Consider the following 17531-nt stretch of genomic DNA (forward strand, 5'->3'; position numbering starts at 1 on the left):
GAGGATCAACCCGCTCCCAGATATCAGCATTTGTCTGGCCTTCCACACCTTCTCTGCCTGGCTTTTCTATATTTCTCCACGAAGTTTTGCTTTGTTTTTCTCCAAGCGCTCACCAGCATTATTTTACTTATCGAACCGTGAATATGGGTCAGATGATGCAGGAGGGAGGGAAGGAGGTGATGCTGAGGTGAAGAGGGGCTGGGCTGCCTCCTCTGCCGAGAAAGGAACCCCAGCCTAAACAATCGCAACCTGTAGCGGATTTTTATGAGTTTGAGATAAACTGACATACAGGGAAGCAAGATCTCAAATGCTCTGGAGAATGAGAGTTTTATAGCTTGTCAGCATTTGGAATAAGGGAGAGAAGGTGGTAGAAAACGACGAACAAGAGTTAACAGGACCGTGTGGTCCCTGGAGGTTGGTTTCGCCTCGAGGCCCCTGGGGGAGAGAATTACTTCTGGAGTTTCAGATGAGTGTAAACCTAGAAGCACAAGGACAATGTACAATGTTTGCTAAGGCGAAAATATCCTTTTACTAAAGAATCATAGACCGGGCGTGACTTCCCACCACGACCCGCCCAGTTAGGGGCTTGTGTTCAGACCACCTCCTAAGGTTACTTTCGGTCACCGAGCCCTTTTTTTTCGTTCACAGGGCCCAGGGGCTGGTGTGAACGGGAGAAGAGGCGCAGGTCTGCCAGGGCCGCGGACCCGGGACATGCGGAGACCCCGTTTCCAGGGGGATCGCAGATTCGGCGGGGAAAGGGCCGCGCCGTCTGGCCTCCGACGGACACGCCCGCCGTCTGGTTTCTGATGAAGAAAACGCCTCGCCGACGGAACCTCGCGTGGGCCAGTGGCGCAATGGATAACGCGTCTGACTACGGATCAGAAGATTCCAGGTTCGACTCCTGGCTGGCTCGATGGCACGGTTTCATTTTTTTACTTCCTCCTCTGCGGACCAGGGAGGAGATCGCGGGGGAGGCTCGTCGCGCAGCAGACACTGCGCCGTCCCCGCGGCGCGCCCGCAGCCGTGCACCGGGGCGGAAGGCGGCGGGGGCGAAGGAACCTCAGCCAGAGGGGAAGCAGTTAAGATGTGGAGATTCTGGCTGAGGGGTTCCGGTAATAATGAAGGGTCGGTCGTAAAGATCGAAGCCTCTGTTCTATTTTCTCCAATCCGGTCATTTCCGGTGTGAGCCCTCCCACGGGGAGCAGGGTGGGAGCGGAACGAAGGTGGTGGACGTGCGCAGGCGCACAGGGGAGCCTGGTGCGCTAGGCAACGGGGGCGGAGTCAGTGGGGTGAAGAGTGAGATCCGGGAGAGGTTTTTCCCAGCGTTTCCGTAGTGTAGTGGTTATCACGTTCGCCTCACACGCGAAAGGTCCCCGGTTCGAAACCGGGCGGAAACAATAGCAAGTACTTTTCCTCCCCCACTAAAGGATGAATTTCCTAAAAAACTATTTCGCCTGAATTTTACACTTTCACGCCCTCATAAACACCTGCGCCCTCTTCCTGTCTTGCACACCCGGAGCCGGGCGGTCGCGGGAGGGGAGACGCGGCCCCGGAAGCGCATCCCCAGCCCGCGGGCCTCCTGCGCGCGGATCCGCGGTCGCCGCCCCGCGAGGGCACGGCCTGGACCCTCGGTGAATGCGGGGCCCCCGGGCGCCTGCGGTCGGGGCTCGGGACGGCGGGGCGGGCGGCGCCTCGGTCTCGGGGCGGAGGCGCCCCCTGTGGCCCGCCCCCGAGGGGACACGACGGGCCCAGGCTGTCTCCCCTCGGTCTGCGCTCCCCGCAGGGGCGGGAAGACCCCGAAGTTAAGAGACGGACCGGCTGCCGCGCCTGTTTCCGGCAGGACCGCGCCCTGCTCGGCCTTGACCTGTCGGCACCGCCCGGCGGCCGCGGCGACGGGATCGTCAAACGCGTTCCTGCGACACAGGTGTCGCTATTGCAGCTGTCGGGCTCGGGGCCCCTTTCCTTAGACGCGGTATCTTCACCGCTGTCGTTTCCACCCCCGTTTCTAAGGGTCAGAAGCAGTCGCTCAGATCTGGTGTGAGCGGGACGCTGGTGGCGTGTTTGTGGCGACGAGGGCAGGGCCCTCCTTCCCTAAAGACCCGTTTTCTGTGTTTAACCAGGCTGCTGGGCTCCGTGGCCGTGCCGTCCGCACGCCTTAGACCCGCGTTTTTCACCTCGCCGGGTCCCTCGTTAGGCAGACAGTAAGCTGGGGCCTGCGCGCAGTTCGCGTTTGTCTACGACAGTTTTGTTCGCAGCCCCGCTCAGGGCCCCGGCCGGGCGGGGATGGGCCCGCCCGCCTCTCTCGCGTGTCGGAGCAGAGCGGTGCGCCAGCTGGGAAGGCGGGTGCACGTGGCGGCAGCTTGTTCCACGCCCGCGGCTCAGCGCACGTGCGACCCCGCCCCGCCCCGCCTTCCTTGCGGCCCCATCTCCCGTGTGTGGTAAGCCCCGTGAGCGCCCAGCGGCCGCCCACACAGAAGGAACCCAAGTCCGGCGTGCTGGCTAGAGTTTAACAGGAAACTTACTGCAGAAGCGCGGTCCCGGGCGGCAGCACAGAGGGGTCTCCTCGTCCACCCCCAGACGTGCGGTTTCGTGGATGAACCGCGGGTCTGCGCGCCCCGAGAGCAACGTGGGCGACCCGAGGGGCCCGCGCCGGCGGTGAGTCGAGCTTCTCGGGAACTCGTCCAGGCGCAGCTCCAGAGAGAGCCCCCCGGATTCTGTGACTACGCAGCGCCCTCTCGTGCGCCCCAGGACCTGGAGATTAGCGTCAGCGCAGGGTCGCTTGGGCTCCCTAACCGCCCAAATAGGAACTCAGAGTGCGGCCTCGCCTGACATTTCCTTTGAACACTAGGGGACTCACTGACACCATGTAACCTCCTGCCCTCCTTGGTCATTCCGAGGCCTTCTTGGAAATAAAATGATTTTTTTATCCAAAGGCTCTTTTCCATTATTTGTGTATCTGTCTCCTACAGAGAGATAATGTATCCACAAATAATGTATGTCTAGGGTCTCTGGAAAGTTAGCAGTCACCTGATCTCCTGATAAGTTCCCTAAAGATGAGTTTCAACAAACCAGTCACTTTTCATATACTCAGATACAGCATCTAGCCAGTGGCCTGTTTGCCTTGAACTTCTCTTGTCACCTGCTCTGCTTTAATGGTTGTGGCTCACTGTTGAGAAGGGAATCTAACATGAAGAACGCCAAACCAAGAACGGGCTGTGAGCATTTCCATACCAGGGATGGGTGGCAAACACGTTTGGAGCAAGCTGGAAGGAGAATGTACACAGTGCTGTAAAACAAAAGCTCACTCTTTGGTTTATGGATTGTGATGAAGAAGACACCTACTAAGAAGGGCCCCCGGCAGCAAACTTAGCTAAAATTTTAAGTAAAAGAAAGGAGGAAGGAAAAAGAGAAAAGGAAAGGAAAAAAAGGAAAGAACCTAGCAGCCATTTCTGCACAGGTACCTCTCACTTTTCCCCTTGTTGCACAGCTTGCCTCTGGCAGCCGACACGTTTCCACCACCTGAGCCGTCTTTATAAAGGAGTTCCTAGAATCCTATTTCAACCACTAGGACTCAGGCTTTCTGCATCCAATCAGCACCTTTATTCTGACCAAGAACAGTGTCTTGAACCAATCAAAATACAAAAATTTAAAGTCTTCATTTGCATGAGGACAGACCAGTCAGGAACTAGGAATGGGGACTTCTGTCCTCACAAGCCAGCTCTGCTTTGGCTCGGAGTAGAGTTTCCCTTTCCGCTGAGGTTTGAGTTTTGCAAAGCTGAGACGCCACCAGGTGAGCAGACCGTGAAGGAGCTGAGCTGAGTCGGGAGCACAGTGAGGGGAGAGCATGGAGGGCCCAGCCAATTCCACATGAGCTTTTCGGTAAAATCAGTGCAACGTGAGAACAGAACTGTTTCTCCTCAACCCTGAGCCCTGTTCCCAGAGTTCCTCACAAGGCGCCAAAGGAAATCTTGACGTACTCAAGGCACGCCCCGCTTTGGTCCGTCCCTCTCTGTACAGATCTTGTCTCTCCCTCTACAAGAAGGAGGGAAAATACAATTTTTCCAAAAGTTCTTGTTCAATTACAAATATGGGGGAGAAAAATAGATTATTTGATGTTTTAGTGCCATTTCTGGTGGTTGCTTTTGTTGACCAAGGAACATAAAAATTAAATGTAACTTTTTTCAAAAACACCATGTTTGTTCACTATATCTAGGTGGTGAGGTCAGCAAACCCCTCTTCCAAAACACACACACACACAACATTCTGGAGCAATTCAGAGATGAAATTTTTCCAATTTGATAGGTGTAAAATGTATCCTACCATATCAGAATGCATTCTCCCATGTTACTAATGACACTTAGAATATTTTTATGTACTTACTACTCCTGCTTCTTCTAAGAAGTGCTTAACACTTTGCCTGTGGTTTTTAATTCTCATTTTGTCCTTTCCTCGTGGATCTGCAGGAATTCTTTATATATTCCGGATTTGTAGTCCTTCATCAGTTATATGTGTGACAAATACCTTTGCTCAACTTTTAACTTATTTTTTACATTTTATGCTATATTTTTGATATATACAACTTATTAATATTTAAAATTACTTATTTATTTTTATAGAGGGGGAGGGCGAAAGAGAGGGAGCAAAACATCAATTATGGTTGACTCTCAGGTACCCCCTACTGAGGACCTGGCTCACAACCCAGGCATGTGCCCTGACTGGGAATTGAACTGGCCACCCATTGGTTCTCAGGCCGGCACTCAATCCACTGAACCACATCAGCCAAGGGCCAAGTTATTCATTTTAATATAGTCAAATGTGAATTTTGTCCGTCTTTCCCTTTATGGTTTACACTTTCTGTGTCTTGCTAAACTCTAGGAGCAGTGTAAGGAAGACAGAAGAACCGCCTGGACTAGCAGAGCCACCGGCGGAGCACTGCGGCCGCCATGCCCAAGAGGAAGGCAAAAGGAGACGCCAAAGGTGACAAAGTGAAAGGGAAGGACGAGCCGCAGAGAAGGTCGTCCCAGCTGTCTGCTAAGCCTGCTCCTCCGAAAGCAGAGCCTAGGCCTAAAAAGGCCCCTGCACAGAAGGGGGAGAAGCTGCCCAAAGGAAAAGAGGGGGAAGCAGGTGGTGGCAAGGGTGGTACCAACCCTGGGAAAATCCGAGATGCCGCTGCATCCCAGTCGCAGAGAGCAGAAGGCACCGGGACAAGTGAAGCGGATGTTTTAAATAGCTTTGTACTTTTAATGACTTCACCATTTGAAATGCTCTTTTTTTAAATGTTTCATTAAAATGTAGGGTTTTTTAAAAGTTACATTGTTTGCACACAAGACACTCTGTCGCTGTCTCTTGTGGAAACGGCAAATGTCACTAACAGAGTGGGAGCTGGATTGAAGTCGGGGGAAGTGGGATTTTCTATCCTTGATTTTGAAGGTTATTCTTGGTTCCATGCACAGGTCAGCCACTTTGGCTCAAAAGCCTTAGAGTGCAGGGAAGCCAAACGTCCTGTCTTCTTTCCCGGTGCCATCAGCATGGACCTGGCTTTCCTGAAACAAGACCCGTGAAGTGGCCTTGGCACTCCTGCAACCGGCGGTATGGGGTAGCGTGTTCGGGATTTCTGGCGGGGACATCGAGATGGTGTTGCTCAAAAGATCCAAGAATTCTGTCTGTAGTTTGTGGATCATCTCACTGAGAATCCTGCAGATTTCAGGTTCTTTGTCTAGGTCAGAGCTGACCTGTGAAAATCTGTTATGTGCCTCATACAAAATGTTTGTCCCTTGTGAAACATCTGTTCAAAACAGCAACGGAAGAGTTTGTTGACTTTTGAGGGGATTTTGGAAGTTGTAAAATTTTATAAATTGTTACTCAGATTTTGCTGCAAGTAACTGCTTTTGTTTTTCTAAGTATATGAAAAAGTTGGATACAAATTGGCAGTGGGAGGGGATCATTTCCTACCCAAACTCACATTTCTTACAGCCTTGTGAACGTTGCAGTTTTTTCACATTTTTCATCTTTCCTGAACTGACTTGTGAAATGCATGATAGAAGTTCAACATCGTATTTTTTCCATAGGGATGCTTGTCCTGGCACCATTTTTTTTCCCCCAAAAGTTTATCTATCCCTCAATTTGTGGCACTGGCTCTGTCATAAATCAAGTTTCTGTGTGTGGGGGTGTGGTTCTATTCTGACTCACCAGGCAGGCACTTTGCCCAACCCTGGGCAGTGCTACACAGTCCTGGGTACTACAAGTTTAGAAACTGACCTTGATATCTCAGGACAAACCCAACTTCCACCCCCAACACCTCCACCAACGTTTTCTTCCTCAGGAGTATTTGGCCATGCTTAGCTAGACTGACAAGTTATTAATCAAACCAAAACAAGAAAGTGTTGGAATTTTATTGGGTTTGTACTAAATTTATAAATTGCAAAGTTAAGTCTTTCAATCTATGAGCACATTTATTTAGGATCTTTAAATGTCTTTCAATGAAATTTTATAATTTTCTCCATGTCTTATTTTATTAATATTTCTTAGGGACTTTACATGTACTTCTTTATTCTATTTCATACAGTGTATTTGTAGTTACTACATTTTTCTGTTTTTAGTTAAAGTTGATTTTTGTACCCAGCAACCTTGCTGAATTCTCATTCATTTTTATATTTGTATATCTTGTGGGTGTTCTACATAGACAGCCATAGATGCTGTACACGCAAACGATTTTGTTTCTTCAGCACCTTATACCATCTTTGCTTTTTCTAATGCTGGATTTTGTCGGAGTGCCCAGGGAGAGGGGAGAGGATACAGCAAACCAACCCTCTGCTTTCAGCAAGCTTATGTTCTAGTGGGGGTGGGTGAGGTAGAAACACACACACTTATGGGACAGGGGCACTTAAGTAAAAAAAAAGTGTAAGTCGGTACTACTTAAAGAGGGTGGTTAGGTGGTATTTCCATAGAGCACTTAGTGAAGTAGGGGAACGAGAGATGTGCCTGAAGGGGATGCGTTCTAGCCGAGAGAATAGAAAATGCAGAGGTGGGTGGAACTAGACACGCTGAGGAAGAACTAGGAGGCACCAGTGGCTGAACTGGATGGAGTGAGGGCCAGAGTGAGAGTTCGCGTGACTGCAGAGATGAGCAGGGCTGGAACACGGTGCCTCTCCAAGCTGTAGTTTCTCTCGGAGGTGGGATGTCTTCAGGACTTTGAACAGACAAGTGACAGTCTAACGGGTGTGTGTGGCTGAGGCACTGGCTATAGGCTGTAAGCAGGGAGCAGTGACAGGAGGAAGACCAGCAGAAGACTGTCACAACTGAACTGCCGGAAACCCTACTTCACTGCTCCGTGTCACCATCCTTCTGCTCCACGATGCCCATCCCATTCTTTCCTATGGACAAACATTTCTGTGCTTTTTTTGCCAAACAGATCAGGATTAAAGTCCTAAGTCAAGTGATAGATATTCTCAAAGTCCAAAGTCAAGTGATAGATACCACCACGTGAACGTGCGCTTCCTGTTGTGAATGCACAGCAGGCCTAACTCGGAGGCCGGTCATTGTCACTGACGGGTTTTAGGGAGGGCTTCCGGGGGGCATTCTGACCCAAACTGCAAAAGGAAAACAAACAGAAGGAGGTCGAGCAAGGAGTGGGGAAAAGGCTTCTTGTAAAGGTACTAACACTTGCAAGGATGTGAACATGCTGCACAGATGTTGTTTAATAAATTGTTAAGTCAAAAATTAAAATGCACAAGCAAGTTGTATTAGTTTTACAGTATTTCTTGAGTCTGCCAAAGACTGTCTGCCCAATGATTTACACGCATGACTTTATTTCCATGACTATGAATTCAGTATTACTATTCCCCTTTCACTTCAAATACATGTAGTAAAAACATCCTACAAGTTAAACAGTGGTCATTTCCAATGACAAACTCCAGGAGGAAAATGGGCATGGAATTCACAGCCTCGGCGCGTCCCCAGCAACACGAGGTCAGAAGGTCAGTGTCCGTGCACTCCTGAAGCGGGAAAGGGCAACTTAAGAAACCTAACTCAGCCTTTATACGTGCTCGCCCACCTTTCCGATCCACCACTCTCAGTAACGAAATCCATTACCCTCAAAACCGAGGCCTTGGTCCTGGAAGGGCCGGGAGGAAGACGAGGGGCATAGTCCCCCGCAGCAGCCTTCGTCTCCTCGTTCCGATCCCCACTGTGCTCACAGCGATCCCGTAAAACAGACAGCACACCCCTCCAACGGCTCCCCGGCCTGGTCACACCAGGGACGTAGGAAAGTACACCGGAAGTTTGGAAGGATACGCCGCGCTGCGCTGACGCACTTCCGGTCTCCTCTGGGCTGTTGCGGGGGGCGGGGGCGGCCGTCTCCTTGGTGACCCGCGCGCCGCGGGACTGGATTGCGCGCAGCTGCCCAGGCCGTGGGAAGGTTGTGATCCTGAAGTTCCCTCCCCGGGTTACTCCGGCCTCTCGCACACCTGGCTGGGGCTTCGGTGGCGGGCTCTAACCCCACGTCCGTTTTAGAGAAAATCGGGCGAAAGGGGCTGCCAGCAACCGGGAGTTTGCCTCGGGGCGGGGCATGGAGCCCTTCGCTAGATTACAGTTTAAAAAGCAACAAAAATCAAGACATAGGTAACAAAGAAAACCAATTATACTACGAAATAATGTAATTTGCAGTATAGTCAATGTATGCACCTTCACAAGTGTAATGCATTAAAAACTCAACATCAAGACCCTGCTTTGGACATCTGTCTTTTAAAAATAGTTAAGTAGGAGGTGATTTGTCACAACTGTGTTGTGACATAATATCTGCGATTCTTGTGTGTGTGTGACAAAGCCACGGGCACTACTCTTCCGACTGTAATTAGTTGCTTATATTTATAGGTGAAGGATATGCTAAATTTCAGTTAGAGGTTAGTGATTTTAAAGCTATAATTTTTTAAATCTTTTCTCATCCAAGTTAACTGGTCCCCAAATTAATCTCAGCAAAAATGCTTAACACGGTGCCCGTCACATGGAAAGCCCCTCTTCCACAATGCAGTTATTAGTAATTTTATTGTTACTTTTTTTGCACCTGCTGAAATTTCTTTTAGGTGACACAGTGGAGTTGATAACATGAAGTGCTGCGTTGGAACAAAGACAAATTGAGTTCAGCCCATCGACTCACAGGTATGTTAACCTAAAAGTAAAAGGCCAAAATGAAAGTCAACAAGTATTTATTTGAGCTCAATAAGAATTGCTATTTTGGACGCACCAGTTCAGGCAGAAGCCCAAATAGTGTTCTTGTTAGGAGACCAAGGCAAGGGGTGTGTATGAGAAAGGGAAGGGGAACAATTACTGATATAGTAATAGAAGGAAGGCATTGCTCTTGGTGCAGGTGAGCTAACATAGGGATGTTTATTCCCTACAGTGCTTTTAATTTCCAGTCCAGTAATCATTAGTCCAGTTGTCATTAGATCTGCTTTCTCGTCATCTTTGCAAACAGTTCTTTGGGGCCCACTGTTGGTTCGGAACCAGACCAAAGGGTGTGTTGTCCTGTTTTAACGTCCAAAGCTTTGAGACATAAGTTGTCCAAGTAAGTTGCAAAACAACTCCATTTTGAAGTGGCTCCGTTTGTATTATTTGTACATTCTCCCCCACTTTTGAGTAAGATTTTTCCTTGAAAGCCTCACTGATCAATTATTGGAAAGCAGCACTCAGCAGTTATTAAAGCAGCATTAGTTCCCCATTGGCAGATGACTTACTTTGGACAAATCATGACATTGTAGGTCTCTTGTCACCAGGAAGTCTCATTCGTGGTGGGTCATGTCCCATGTAGGAGGAAAAGTGGGTTTTTAGGAGGCTGAGCCCACATTTGATCAACAAGAGGCCAGAACAGAGCAAGGCTAGACTCACATTTCTTTAAGGGCAGGAATGTGTCTTCTGCATTTTCTTTCTTTTCTTGTCTTTTCTTTTGTTTGCTTGTTTCTTCTGTAGTTTCTGGAAATTTCTCATGAAGTCTCATAGACCTTAGTGATTACCTAAAAAATGTTGAGTAACCATTAACAGAGGGGTGTCTTTCTAACACTGAGCTGTGCAGAACGAACAAAAATTTGTAAGAGTAAAGTTTTCTGTAATAGTAAAATGCTAAGTGCAAGTTGAAAAATAGATTTGAACCAGAAGGCAATATCTAAGGGCAGTCAATTGAAGATTTATCTTTACAGTTAGAACTAAGGAGGAAAAGAAAACAACTATTGCAGCAAGTGGCCTCTCATGTTATCTGTAAGATAGGAAGGAATTAAAGCAAGAGTAAAAAAGAAAAATGAATGTATCGATCATACAGGCCCGCTCCAGAATCTTGGGTTAGCTGTCCACAACAGATATTATCTCCTTTATTTCCTAGCAATTTTAATTTCAACCCCCCGTTGGCTGATCGGTCCAGTTAGGAGATGTTCGTTATTTTTCTACAAGCTTAGTGCTCACTTGGCGATTTTTAACAGCAAGGGAAAAAATCTAATTTTTCTGTTATCTTCTGGATGCATTAGGATGAAGTTTCTGCTTTGAACAATTACTAGGTGAAGTCAAGGGCTGCCAAGCAAGGCAGGGAAAATGTCAGTGCCCTGGCACTTGGTGACTTGAGTCTTTGGGTCACTGCAGGACCCGCGACTCGGGTTTCGGAGAAGGGGGTGGAGCAGGCAGGTTACTCAGCACAGCACCCATCGCCCTGTACAATATCACAGTCCATCTTCACGGTTACCGACAGCCGGGGATTTTCCAGGGAGAAGGACCTGAAATCAACGTAGTGGCAGGCAGAACCCCGCATTTTAAAGAATCAGAATCTCAAATAGCATAATGCAGGACACGTGGAAGAGTGGGTGCTGATGTAAGCAACCCTTGTCCCTGAAACCTGTGTACTTCTGGGTGCAGAAGTAAACTAAACTTCCAGCTGGTCCTGGCCAGAGAAGTGTGGAAGCCACCGGGCCAGGCGGTCTGAGTGCTGCCCCGCCCGGACGTGCAGTTTGCCTGGACGCCGCGGGGCTGAGCGAAGCAGGTGGTTAGGCGGTGAGGGAGCGGTTTCACGCTGTCATTGCTCTTCCAGAACAGTTTGACCTTTGATAGTCGGTAACTACTGTAAATAAAACTTTACTAATGCTATAGATGAAAAGTTGCGTGCGCCGTGGTTTCCAAGCAAGCACCTTACTATTTTTTTTCTATTTTGTGAGAGTGATTAAAAAAAAAAAAAAAAAAAAAAAGCGCCCGAACAGGGACTTGAACCCTGGACCCTCAGATTAAAAGTCTGATGCTCTACCGACTGAGCTATCCGGGCTCACGCGAGTTTAGCCTCTCATATCAACTATATTTAAGTTAATACGAAGTGGGAGGAGCAAGTCAATTTAGAAGATTTTTCTGTGATTTTTGTTCAGAGTTAGTCCTTCACAAAGTGCTCGTTAGTACCAATAAGCATAGAAACTCAGCCACAAGGAGAGTTTTCTTTAACACCGATGTCAATCCTATTACATGATGATAATGTCGCCCAAGGCTGTAGACTGTAGCATGTGTACAGATACTGTACGTAGTGCGCATAAACACACACTGGAGCGCATGGACTTCGGTGCGGCCGAGATCGCTGGCCTTCGGTCCCTACGCTTTCCGGAGAAATCGCTGGACCACCCCACACTCGGGCCCCAGCGGAGCACTGTCGAAAGGAAGCCGACCCGATGCTGCGCTTTAACGGCTCAGTGAAATCACCTTTTCCCGCAGCACTTTGGGCAGCTAATGAGGGACAGAGGAAACGGTTTTCTTTGGTGTTGGGCTTCAGCTGTCTTTGGAGAAAAGGGGGGGGAGAAAGAAGAAGCTTTTGAGGGAGAGCTCTCCTCTCGTCTTCTCGGGCGGGTTTCCGGCGTCTCCGGGTTCAGCACTGACAAGGGTCCAATGGCCGCAAGGTCTCCTCCACGTGGAATTCCGATAAATATCCCACCAACCATTTCAAGGTGTTTCTGACTAAATAAAAGAGAATTTAACATTCAGAAGGCCTTAGAATTGTGGAAAGGAAAAGGTGGATTTAAAAAGTTGGGGAGAAGAGTAAAAGAGCTGCCTGCAAGGTGGGGGATGTAGCTCAGTGGTAGAGCGCATGCTTCGCATGTATGAGGCCCCGGGTTCGATCCCCGGCATCTCCAGCTCCCTTTTGTCCCTCCATAATCAGAAGTTACGTTTTAAAAATGCCTGATCCTTTCGCGTTGTGCTGCCCTTCATTAGTCTGGTGCAGTGTTTTATTAGCGTCTATGTATAGAACTCCCTACGGAGAGAAGGGAATTAGATTGCTTTAAAGTATTTGGGGATGTCTTTACCTGACACGAAATTGAAAGAGAAAATGAAGAGCCGACGAGGGGCGACCTGGAGAACGGCCCGGATCATTACATTCGCGGCCACCGTGGGGGTCCAGCTGGCCCTTGGGACAGCAGTCATCTCACCTCGAGAGCACAGAGAGACAAAGAAGCTTGTTGTTACCCTGTGGCTGCTGCGTCGCAGCCCGACAACGCAGGACAAGCGGAGGGAAGAGGAGAAGCTCGGCTCGGTGCGGTCGCGGAGAAGCGAAGTCACGGCCGCGGCGTCCTTTACTGAGGCTCCGACAACACCGTTGTCGTCCGGCCGGTTAGCTCAGTTGGTTAGAGCGTGGTGCTAATAACGCCAAGGTCGCGGGTTCGATCCCCGTACGGGCCAGCCATCCTTTTGCTTTCTTTCTGCACATCCCCAGGGCGGATCGCTCGCAGCGTCCGCACCGCAGAGAAGCCGCGGTCGCCTCGGCGGCTGCTAAATTCACCAGGAGGAAGAAGAGGGTCTGCAGGCCGGTGCCTGACGCTGCGCCCGAAATCCTGCGGCGCGGGCTCTCTTAGCGAGTGGAACGAGGGCCCGAGCGAGCGGACGGGACTCTGTGTCCCCGGTGCTAGTGAAGCGCTTCCTGCGGCGTGGTCGCCAGAGTCCCAGCTTGAGCCTTTCTCCAGGGTGTACCTGGCCCCCTGTCACCGACCTGGCCCTCTGTTCTGTCGTTTCCCGGTGCGACGCCTGTCCAGTCGGCCTCATTTTCCACCCAAACACTTTCAGCGCCTGATTGTGTGTCCGTCTCCTGGTTCTCGGGCAGCCCATGACCGAGTAATCACTCCTTCACAGCTTCGTGTCCGCTGAGTGAACTTTACCGATTTCCACCGTTTTCCGTGAGAAATGCGGAGACCGAGTCAAGGGATCCACGTGGATTCGGGAATGGAAACGAGGCCGGGTCAGCCTCGCACTTACAGCTTCAGGGGCCTCGCTGCAGAGCAAGGGCCAGGGTTTCCGCTCTGCTAACAAACGCCGCGCTCGTTTCTTACAAAGGGGGGGCCAGAGACCCTCGAAGAACACGGCTTCGTACAGACTTTAGAGGGCTGGGCAGGGGGATGCGGGGAGGTCTGAGCAGCGTCAGTCTGGTTTTCCGAGCAGGAAAAAGAGGAGCGAGGGCCGGGAGGATAAAGGAAATATCAGTCATAATTCCACACATTTGCAGATGAAATGTAAAAACCAGAACTTTATATTTAATACATTCAGGAAGATCAGCGAGCGTGGGGCTCGTTGGTCTAGGGGTATGATTCTCGCTTAGGGTGCGAGAGGTCCCGGGTTCAAATCCCGGACGAGCCCACTTTTTTTTGTTTATTGGACATTTGTAACTGTGTCACCCGCGGCAGCCCTGGGACAGCTGCTTCTCAATGAAATTAAACTGCTGTAACTCCACGTAAGAAATTTGCAGGCCAGGCTCGACCTGCACTTGATCCCACTCAGTAAGTCTCTTGGTAGCTCTTCTAACAAAAGGGACGAGTGCTTTCATATTTCGGCTCGTATTCACTTTTCCATCAGCTGCAAAGTAACTCTTGCAAAAGCAAATGTTGCTGCTTCTTCCTGAAGTTCCATCTCCAGGCTCGTGATCATATAAAATGTATACGAAGACAGTGGCCACATCTCAGGTCGCTGTGAGCCATAGTTCCCTCACCACAGCAGACACATGCAATTAAGTGGAAAACTCCAACCCTGATCTATACAGTTCGGATGCTGGACATCTTTGCATAAGTGATTTCCTCGTGAGGATAGCGTTGAGTATTCCCCGTAGTTCAGGGATTCTGCATCCTTTCGGAGAAGGGCCAGATTTGCTGAGCATCCATTATATTCAGTAAAAGTTTGCCGTCACTGGTCAATAAAAAATACAAAAATCACCGGACTCTATATATTTCAGTGGTTGCCAAGTATTTTATATTAAAACAAAATTGTGGGACTTCCGCCAAGATGGAGGCATAGGTGGATGTGCGGTGCCTTCTCACACAACCAAGTTTAGAGACAACTAAATATTAGCAACAGAAAACACAGCCAGAACACGGAAAATTGAACTTTCCGGAAGTCCGTTAACAAATTCTTCAGCCTGACCGGTAAGGGGTGAAACCAGGGGCTGGTGAAGCGTGGTTGCACAGGAAAACTCGGTCAGACGGACTCAGGCGCGGAATCCAGGCGCGGAATCCAGGCGCAGGGTTGGACCTAGTGAGCGACCGAGCGAGTGACCAGGCGAGCGACCGTGGGGCAGACAGCGGGGAAGCGGTGCTGCGTGTTGACTGTGGTCAGGCATTTGTGCGCGGGCGGACAGGCGAGGGAGTGGGCTGTTGGACCGGGGCCTGGCGGGTCCCCGCGGCAAGTGGCAGTGGAAGGCGCCGCCATTTCCCAGCTCTGACCACGCCCCCACATACAGCGTCACAACCCAGCGACCTGGGAGTCCAAGGCACCGCTTCTCACACTTAAAGGACGCGAACAGACCAAAAATGTCACAAGAAGATCTCAAAGTCCCAGAGCCCATAGATCTAAGCGATGAAGAAATAGCAAAACTCTCAGACGCACAGTTTAAAACACTGGTCATCAGGATCCTCACAGAACTGGTTGATTATACCGACAAATTAGACAAATATATGAAGGCAAAACTAATGGAAATGAATGGAATTGCACAGGACACCAATAGCAATGAAAAGGAAACTCGGTCTCAAATCAATGGAGTGGACCAGAAGAAAGCAAATAATGGCCAAACAGAAAAGAGTCAAGAAGCAAGAATTCAAAGAAATGAGGAGAGTCTTAGGAACCTCTAGGACATCTTTAAACGCTCCAACATCCGAATTATAGGGGTACCAGAAGGCGGAAAGGCACAGCCACCAGTGGAAAACTTATTTGAACAAATAATAAAGGAGAATTGCCCCAATCTGGCAAAGGAAATAGACTTCCAGGAAATCCAGGAAGCTCAGAGAGTCCCAAAGAAGTTGGACCCAAGAAGGAACACACCAAGGCACATCATCATTACATTAGCCAAGATTCAAATGAAGGAGAGAATCCTAGAAGCAGCAAGAGCTAAGGGGACAGTCACCTACAAAGGAGTTCCCATCAGACTGCCAGCAGATTTCTCAAAAGAGACCTTACAGGCAAGAAGGGGCTGGAAAGAGGTATTCCAAGTCATGAAATCCAAAGACCTACAACCAAGATTACTCTATCCAGCAAAACTTTCATTTAGAATGGAAGGACAGATAAAGTGCTCCTCAGATAAGATCAAATTCAAGGAGTTCATCATCACCAAGCCCTTATTATATGAAATGTTAAAGGGACTAATCTAAGAAAAAGAAAATAAAAAATATGAACAGTGAAAGGACAGCCAACTCACAGTTATTAACAACCACACCTAAAACAAAAGCAAGCTAAAAGGACAGCTAGATCAGGAGTGGAAACATAGAAATGAAGATCTCAAGGAGGGTTAGCAATAGGGGAGTGGGAGGAGGAGAAGGGAGGAGAAGGTATAGAAAATAAGTAGCATAGACAGTAGATAGAAAATAGAAGGGGGCAAGAATAGCATGGGAAATATAGAATCTAAAGGACTTGAGACACATGGTCATAAACTAAAGGAGGGGTAATGGTGGGGATGGGGGGGTAGGGTGGAGGGGAATGAAAGGGGGAATAGAACAACTGTAACAGCATAATCAATAAAAAAAACATTTAAAAAAATTGCAACCTCCCCCGCCCTTTTCTCTGTGGGTATCAGCCTAGCGTGTGAAGGACAATAAAGAAGCAAAAGGGGCCTGGAAAGGGGGGCGACAACCGCAGAGATTTTCTGCAGGGCCCCGCCCACAGAGGGTGGCGGGAGCGGCGAAAGTTGACAGCGACGACACCGGGGAGGAGGCCTCGGTGGGCAGCAGAGGCAGCCCGGGGCCGTGTCTGGGCTCCAGAACTGGGCCTTCCGCGCTGTGTGCGCAGCCACGTTGGCAGCCAGGCCGGAGCTGGGGTCACTGGGGTCGCTGTCCCACTGCAGATCGGTGAGAACGGGGCAAAGGGGGAAGGTGTCACCAAAGCGGGTGTAATGGATGCTAACAGTGTCATAGAATGTTTACATTCTTTGAATTTAGTGTTATTTTGCCTATAAGCAAAAACAGAGGTGTTTCTGAGAGAATTTGGGTATTGTTAGAGTAGATGCGAGGTGGGTCTCCACGGGTGCCCGGCTAGCTCAGTCGGTAGAGCATGAGACTCTTAATCTCAGGGTCGTGGGTTCGAGCCCCACGTTGGGCGGCCTGCTTTTACTTTGCTTTCAATGCTTTTCTGCTTCTGCTCCGCACACCCCTGAGCTCCAGAGCCGGCCTGTGACCGCTGTCAAACGAGCAAGTTTACGAGCGTTCCGTGGTCACTGCTGCTGAGCCACTCAGGCCTCCGTAACTCCTGAGTGTGTCCTCGTCGCCCCCTGGCGGGAATGCGTAATACTGCTCAGGATGATTACTGGTCTACTTACTGGGTCCGTAACAGTTTGCTCTGTCTAGTTCAAGCTCCTCGGATGATTCTGAAGCACTATGCCAATCAGAAAGGTCTAGAATGCAGGAAGGGGGTGCAGAGATGTTGGGAAAGGTGGACAAAACCACCCAAAGGGAAGTGTGATGGGCAGAGGCCCAGAGGCAGCAATGTCCATGGAGAGTCCAGTTTTCTATGGCCACTGTCTCCTACGCCTTTCGCTACCTAATCACTCACACTCGGGGACACAATGGAGCCCACAAAAATGTTTCCAACCTCTCTTCCCTTCCTCTGGCAAGGAAAAGAATCAGCCAAGCCACGACAGGTTCCAATTGCCTACAGAATAAAATCGAAAGTTTTAAGCCTGTTTTTCAAAATCCAGGCGGCATCTCTACCCCAACTCCTGTGAACTTTCTACGCTGTAGAAAATACTGCCCTGCCCAGCACCGATGATTGTTCACTTTGCAGCCATCATGTACCTTTTGCTCTCACAAATCCATGCTGGTTGTGGAGCAGACCCTTACAGCCCTGGCTGTGCCTCGCCAATATTATCCCAGATAGGGGCAGATTTTGCTGTTAATAGAGTGACTTGAAAATCAGCCACTTGGTCAAACTGATCAAGGCTTTTTGCGATTTCCGCACACCTGCAAAATCCCACTGTGCATGTGTTCCTTTATTATTTCTTTGAAGCTTTTGTAGGTTCATTGGTATGTGTTTTATCAACACGCCCACGATAATGAGTA

General features: G+C 49.4%; 1 protein-coding gene, 1 long non-coding RNA gene and 7 other non-coding genes across 10 annotated transcripts; 7 read left to right on the top strand and 2 right to left on the bottom strand.

Moving 5' to 3' along the window:
- Window positions 1-609: 609 nt before the first annotated feature.
- On the top strand, window positions 610-6522 carry HMGN4 (high mobility group nucleosomal binding domain 4). Of its 2 annotated transcripts, none has more exons than XM_053655967.1 (2): window positions 610-892; window positions 4876-6522. In XM_053655967.1, exon 2 carries the CDS (start codon window positions 4944-4946, stop codon window positions 5274-5276), a length of 333 nt encoding a protein of 110 aa, XP_053511942.1. In that variant the 5' UTR covers window positions 610-892; window positions 4876-4943; the 3' UTR covers window positions 5277-6522. The 2 variants fall into 2 exon arrangements, with proteins under 2 accessions (XP_053511942.1, XP_036987691.2); XM_037131796.2 differs by lacking the exon at window positions 610-892 and adding an exon at window positions 2600-2655.
- TRNAR-ACG (transfer RNA arginine (anticodon ACG)) lies at window positions 841-913 on the top strand. The gene has a single exon. It is a non-coding gene; the product is annotated as a tRNA-Arg (tRNA).
- On the top strand, window positions 1325-1397 carry TRNAV-CAC (transfer RNA valine (anticodon CAC)). Its single transcript has one exon. It is a non-coding gene; the product is annotated as a tRNA-Val (tRNA).
- A 1151-nt stretch (window positions 6523-7673) lies between the features above and the next one.
- Window positions 7674-8277, bottom strand: LOC119039145 (uncharacterized). Its single transcript, XR_005080565.2, has 2 exons — window positions 8092-8277; window positions 7674-7994 (listed from the first exon to the last, which is right to left on the bottom strand). It is a non-coding gene; the product is annotated as an uncharacterized LOC119039145 (long non-coding RNA).
- A 2943-nt stretch (window positions 8278-11220) lies between these two features.
- On the bottom strand, window positions 11221-11293 carry TRNAK-UUU (transfer RNA lysine (anticodon UUU)). Its single transcript has one exon. It is a non-coding gene; the product is annotated as a tRNA-Lys (tRNA).
- Window positions 11294-12071: 778 nt separating this feature from the next.
- Window positions 12072-12143, top strand: TRNAA-CGC (transfer RNA alanine (anticodon CGC)). Its single transcript has one exon. It is a non-coding gene; the product is annotated as a tRNA-Ala (tRNA).
- Window positions 12144-12613: 470 nt separating this feature from the next.
- On the top strand, window positions 12614-12687 carry TRNAI-AAU (transfer RNA isoleucine (anticodon AAU)). Its single transcript has one exon. It is a non-coding gene; the product is annotated as a tRNA-Ile (tRNA).
- Window positions 12688-13563: 876 nt separating this feature from the next.
- Window positions 13564-13635, top strand: TRNAP-AGG (transfer RNA proline (anticodon AGG)). Its single transcript has one exon. It is a non-coding gene; the product is annotated as a tRNA-Pro (tRNA).
- A 2867-nt stretch (window positions 13636-16502) lies between these two features.
- On the top strand, window positions 16503-16575 carry TRNAK-CUU (transfer RNA lysine (anticodon CUU)). Its single transcript has one exon. It is a non-coding gene; the product is annotated as a tRNA-Lys (tRNA).
- The last annotated feature ends 956 nt before the right edge of the window (window positions 16576-17531 follow it).

The sequence above is a fragment of the Artibeus jamaicensis genome, unplaced genomic scaffold (genome assembly GCF_021234435.1).
Source record: "Artibeus jamaicensis isolate MK-2021 breed Jamaican fruit bat unplaced genomic scaffold, CSHL_Jam_final scaffold_1689, whole genome shotgun sequence".
NCBI classification, from domain to species: Eukaryota; Metazoa; Chordata; class Mammalia; order Chiroptera; family Phyllostomidae; genus Artibeus; species Artibeus jamaicensis.

What these genes read in the sequence shown, in the direction of transcription:
- HMGN4 (XM_053655967.1), top strand. Translation starts at nt 4,944, where the DNA reads ATGCCCAAGAGGAAGGCAAAAGGAGACGCCAAAGGTGACAAAGTGAAA.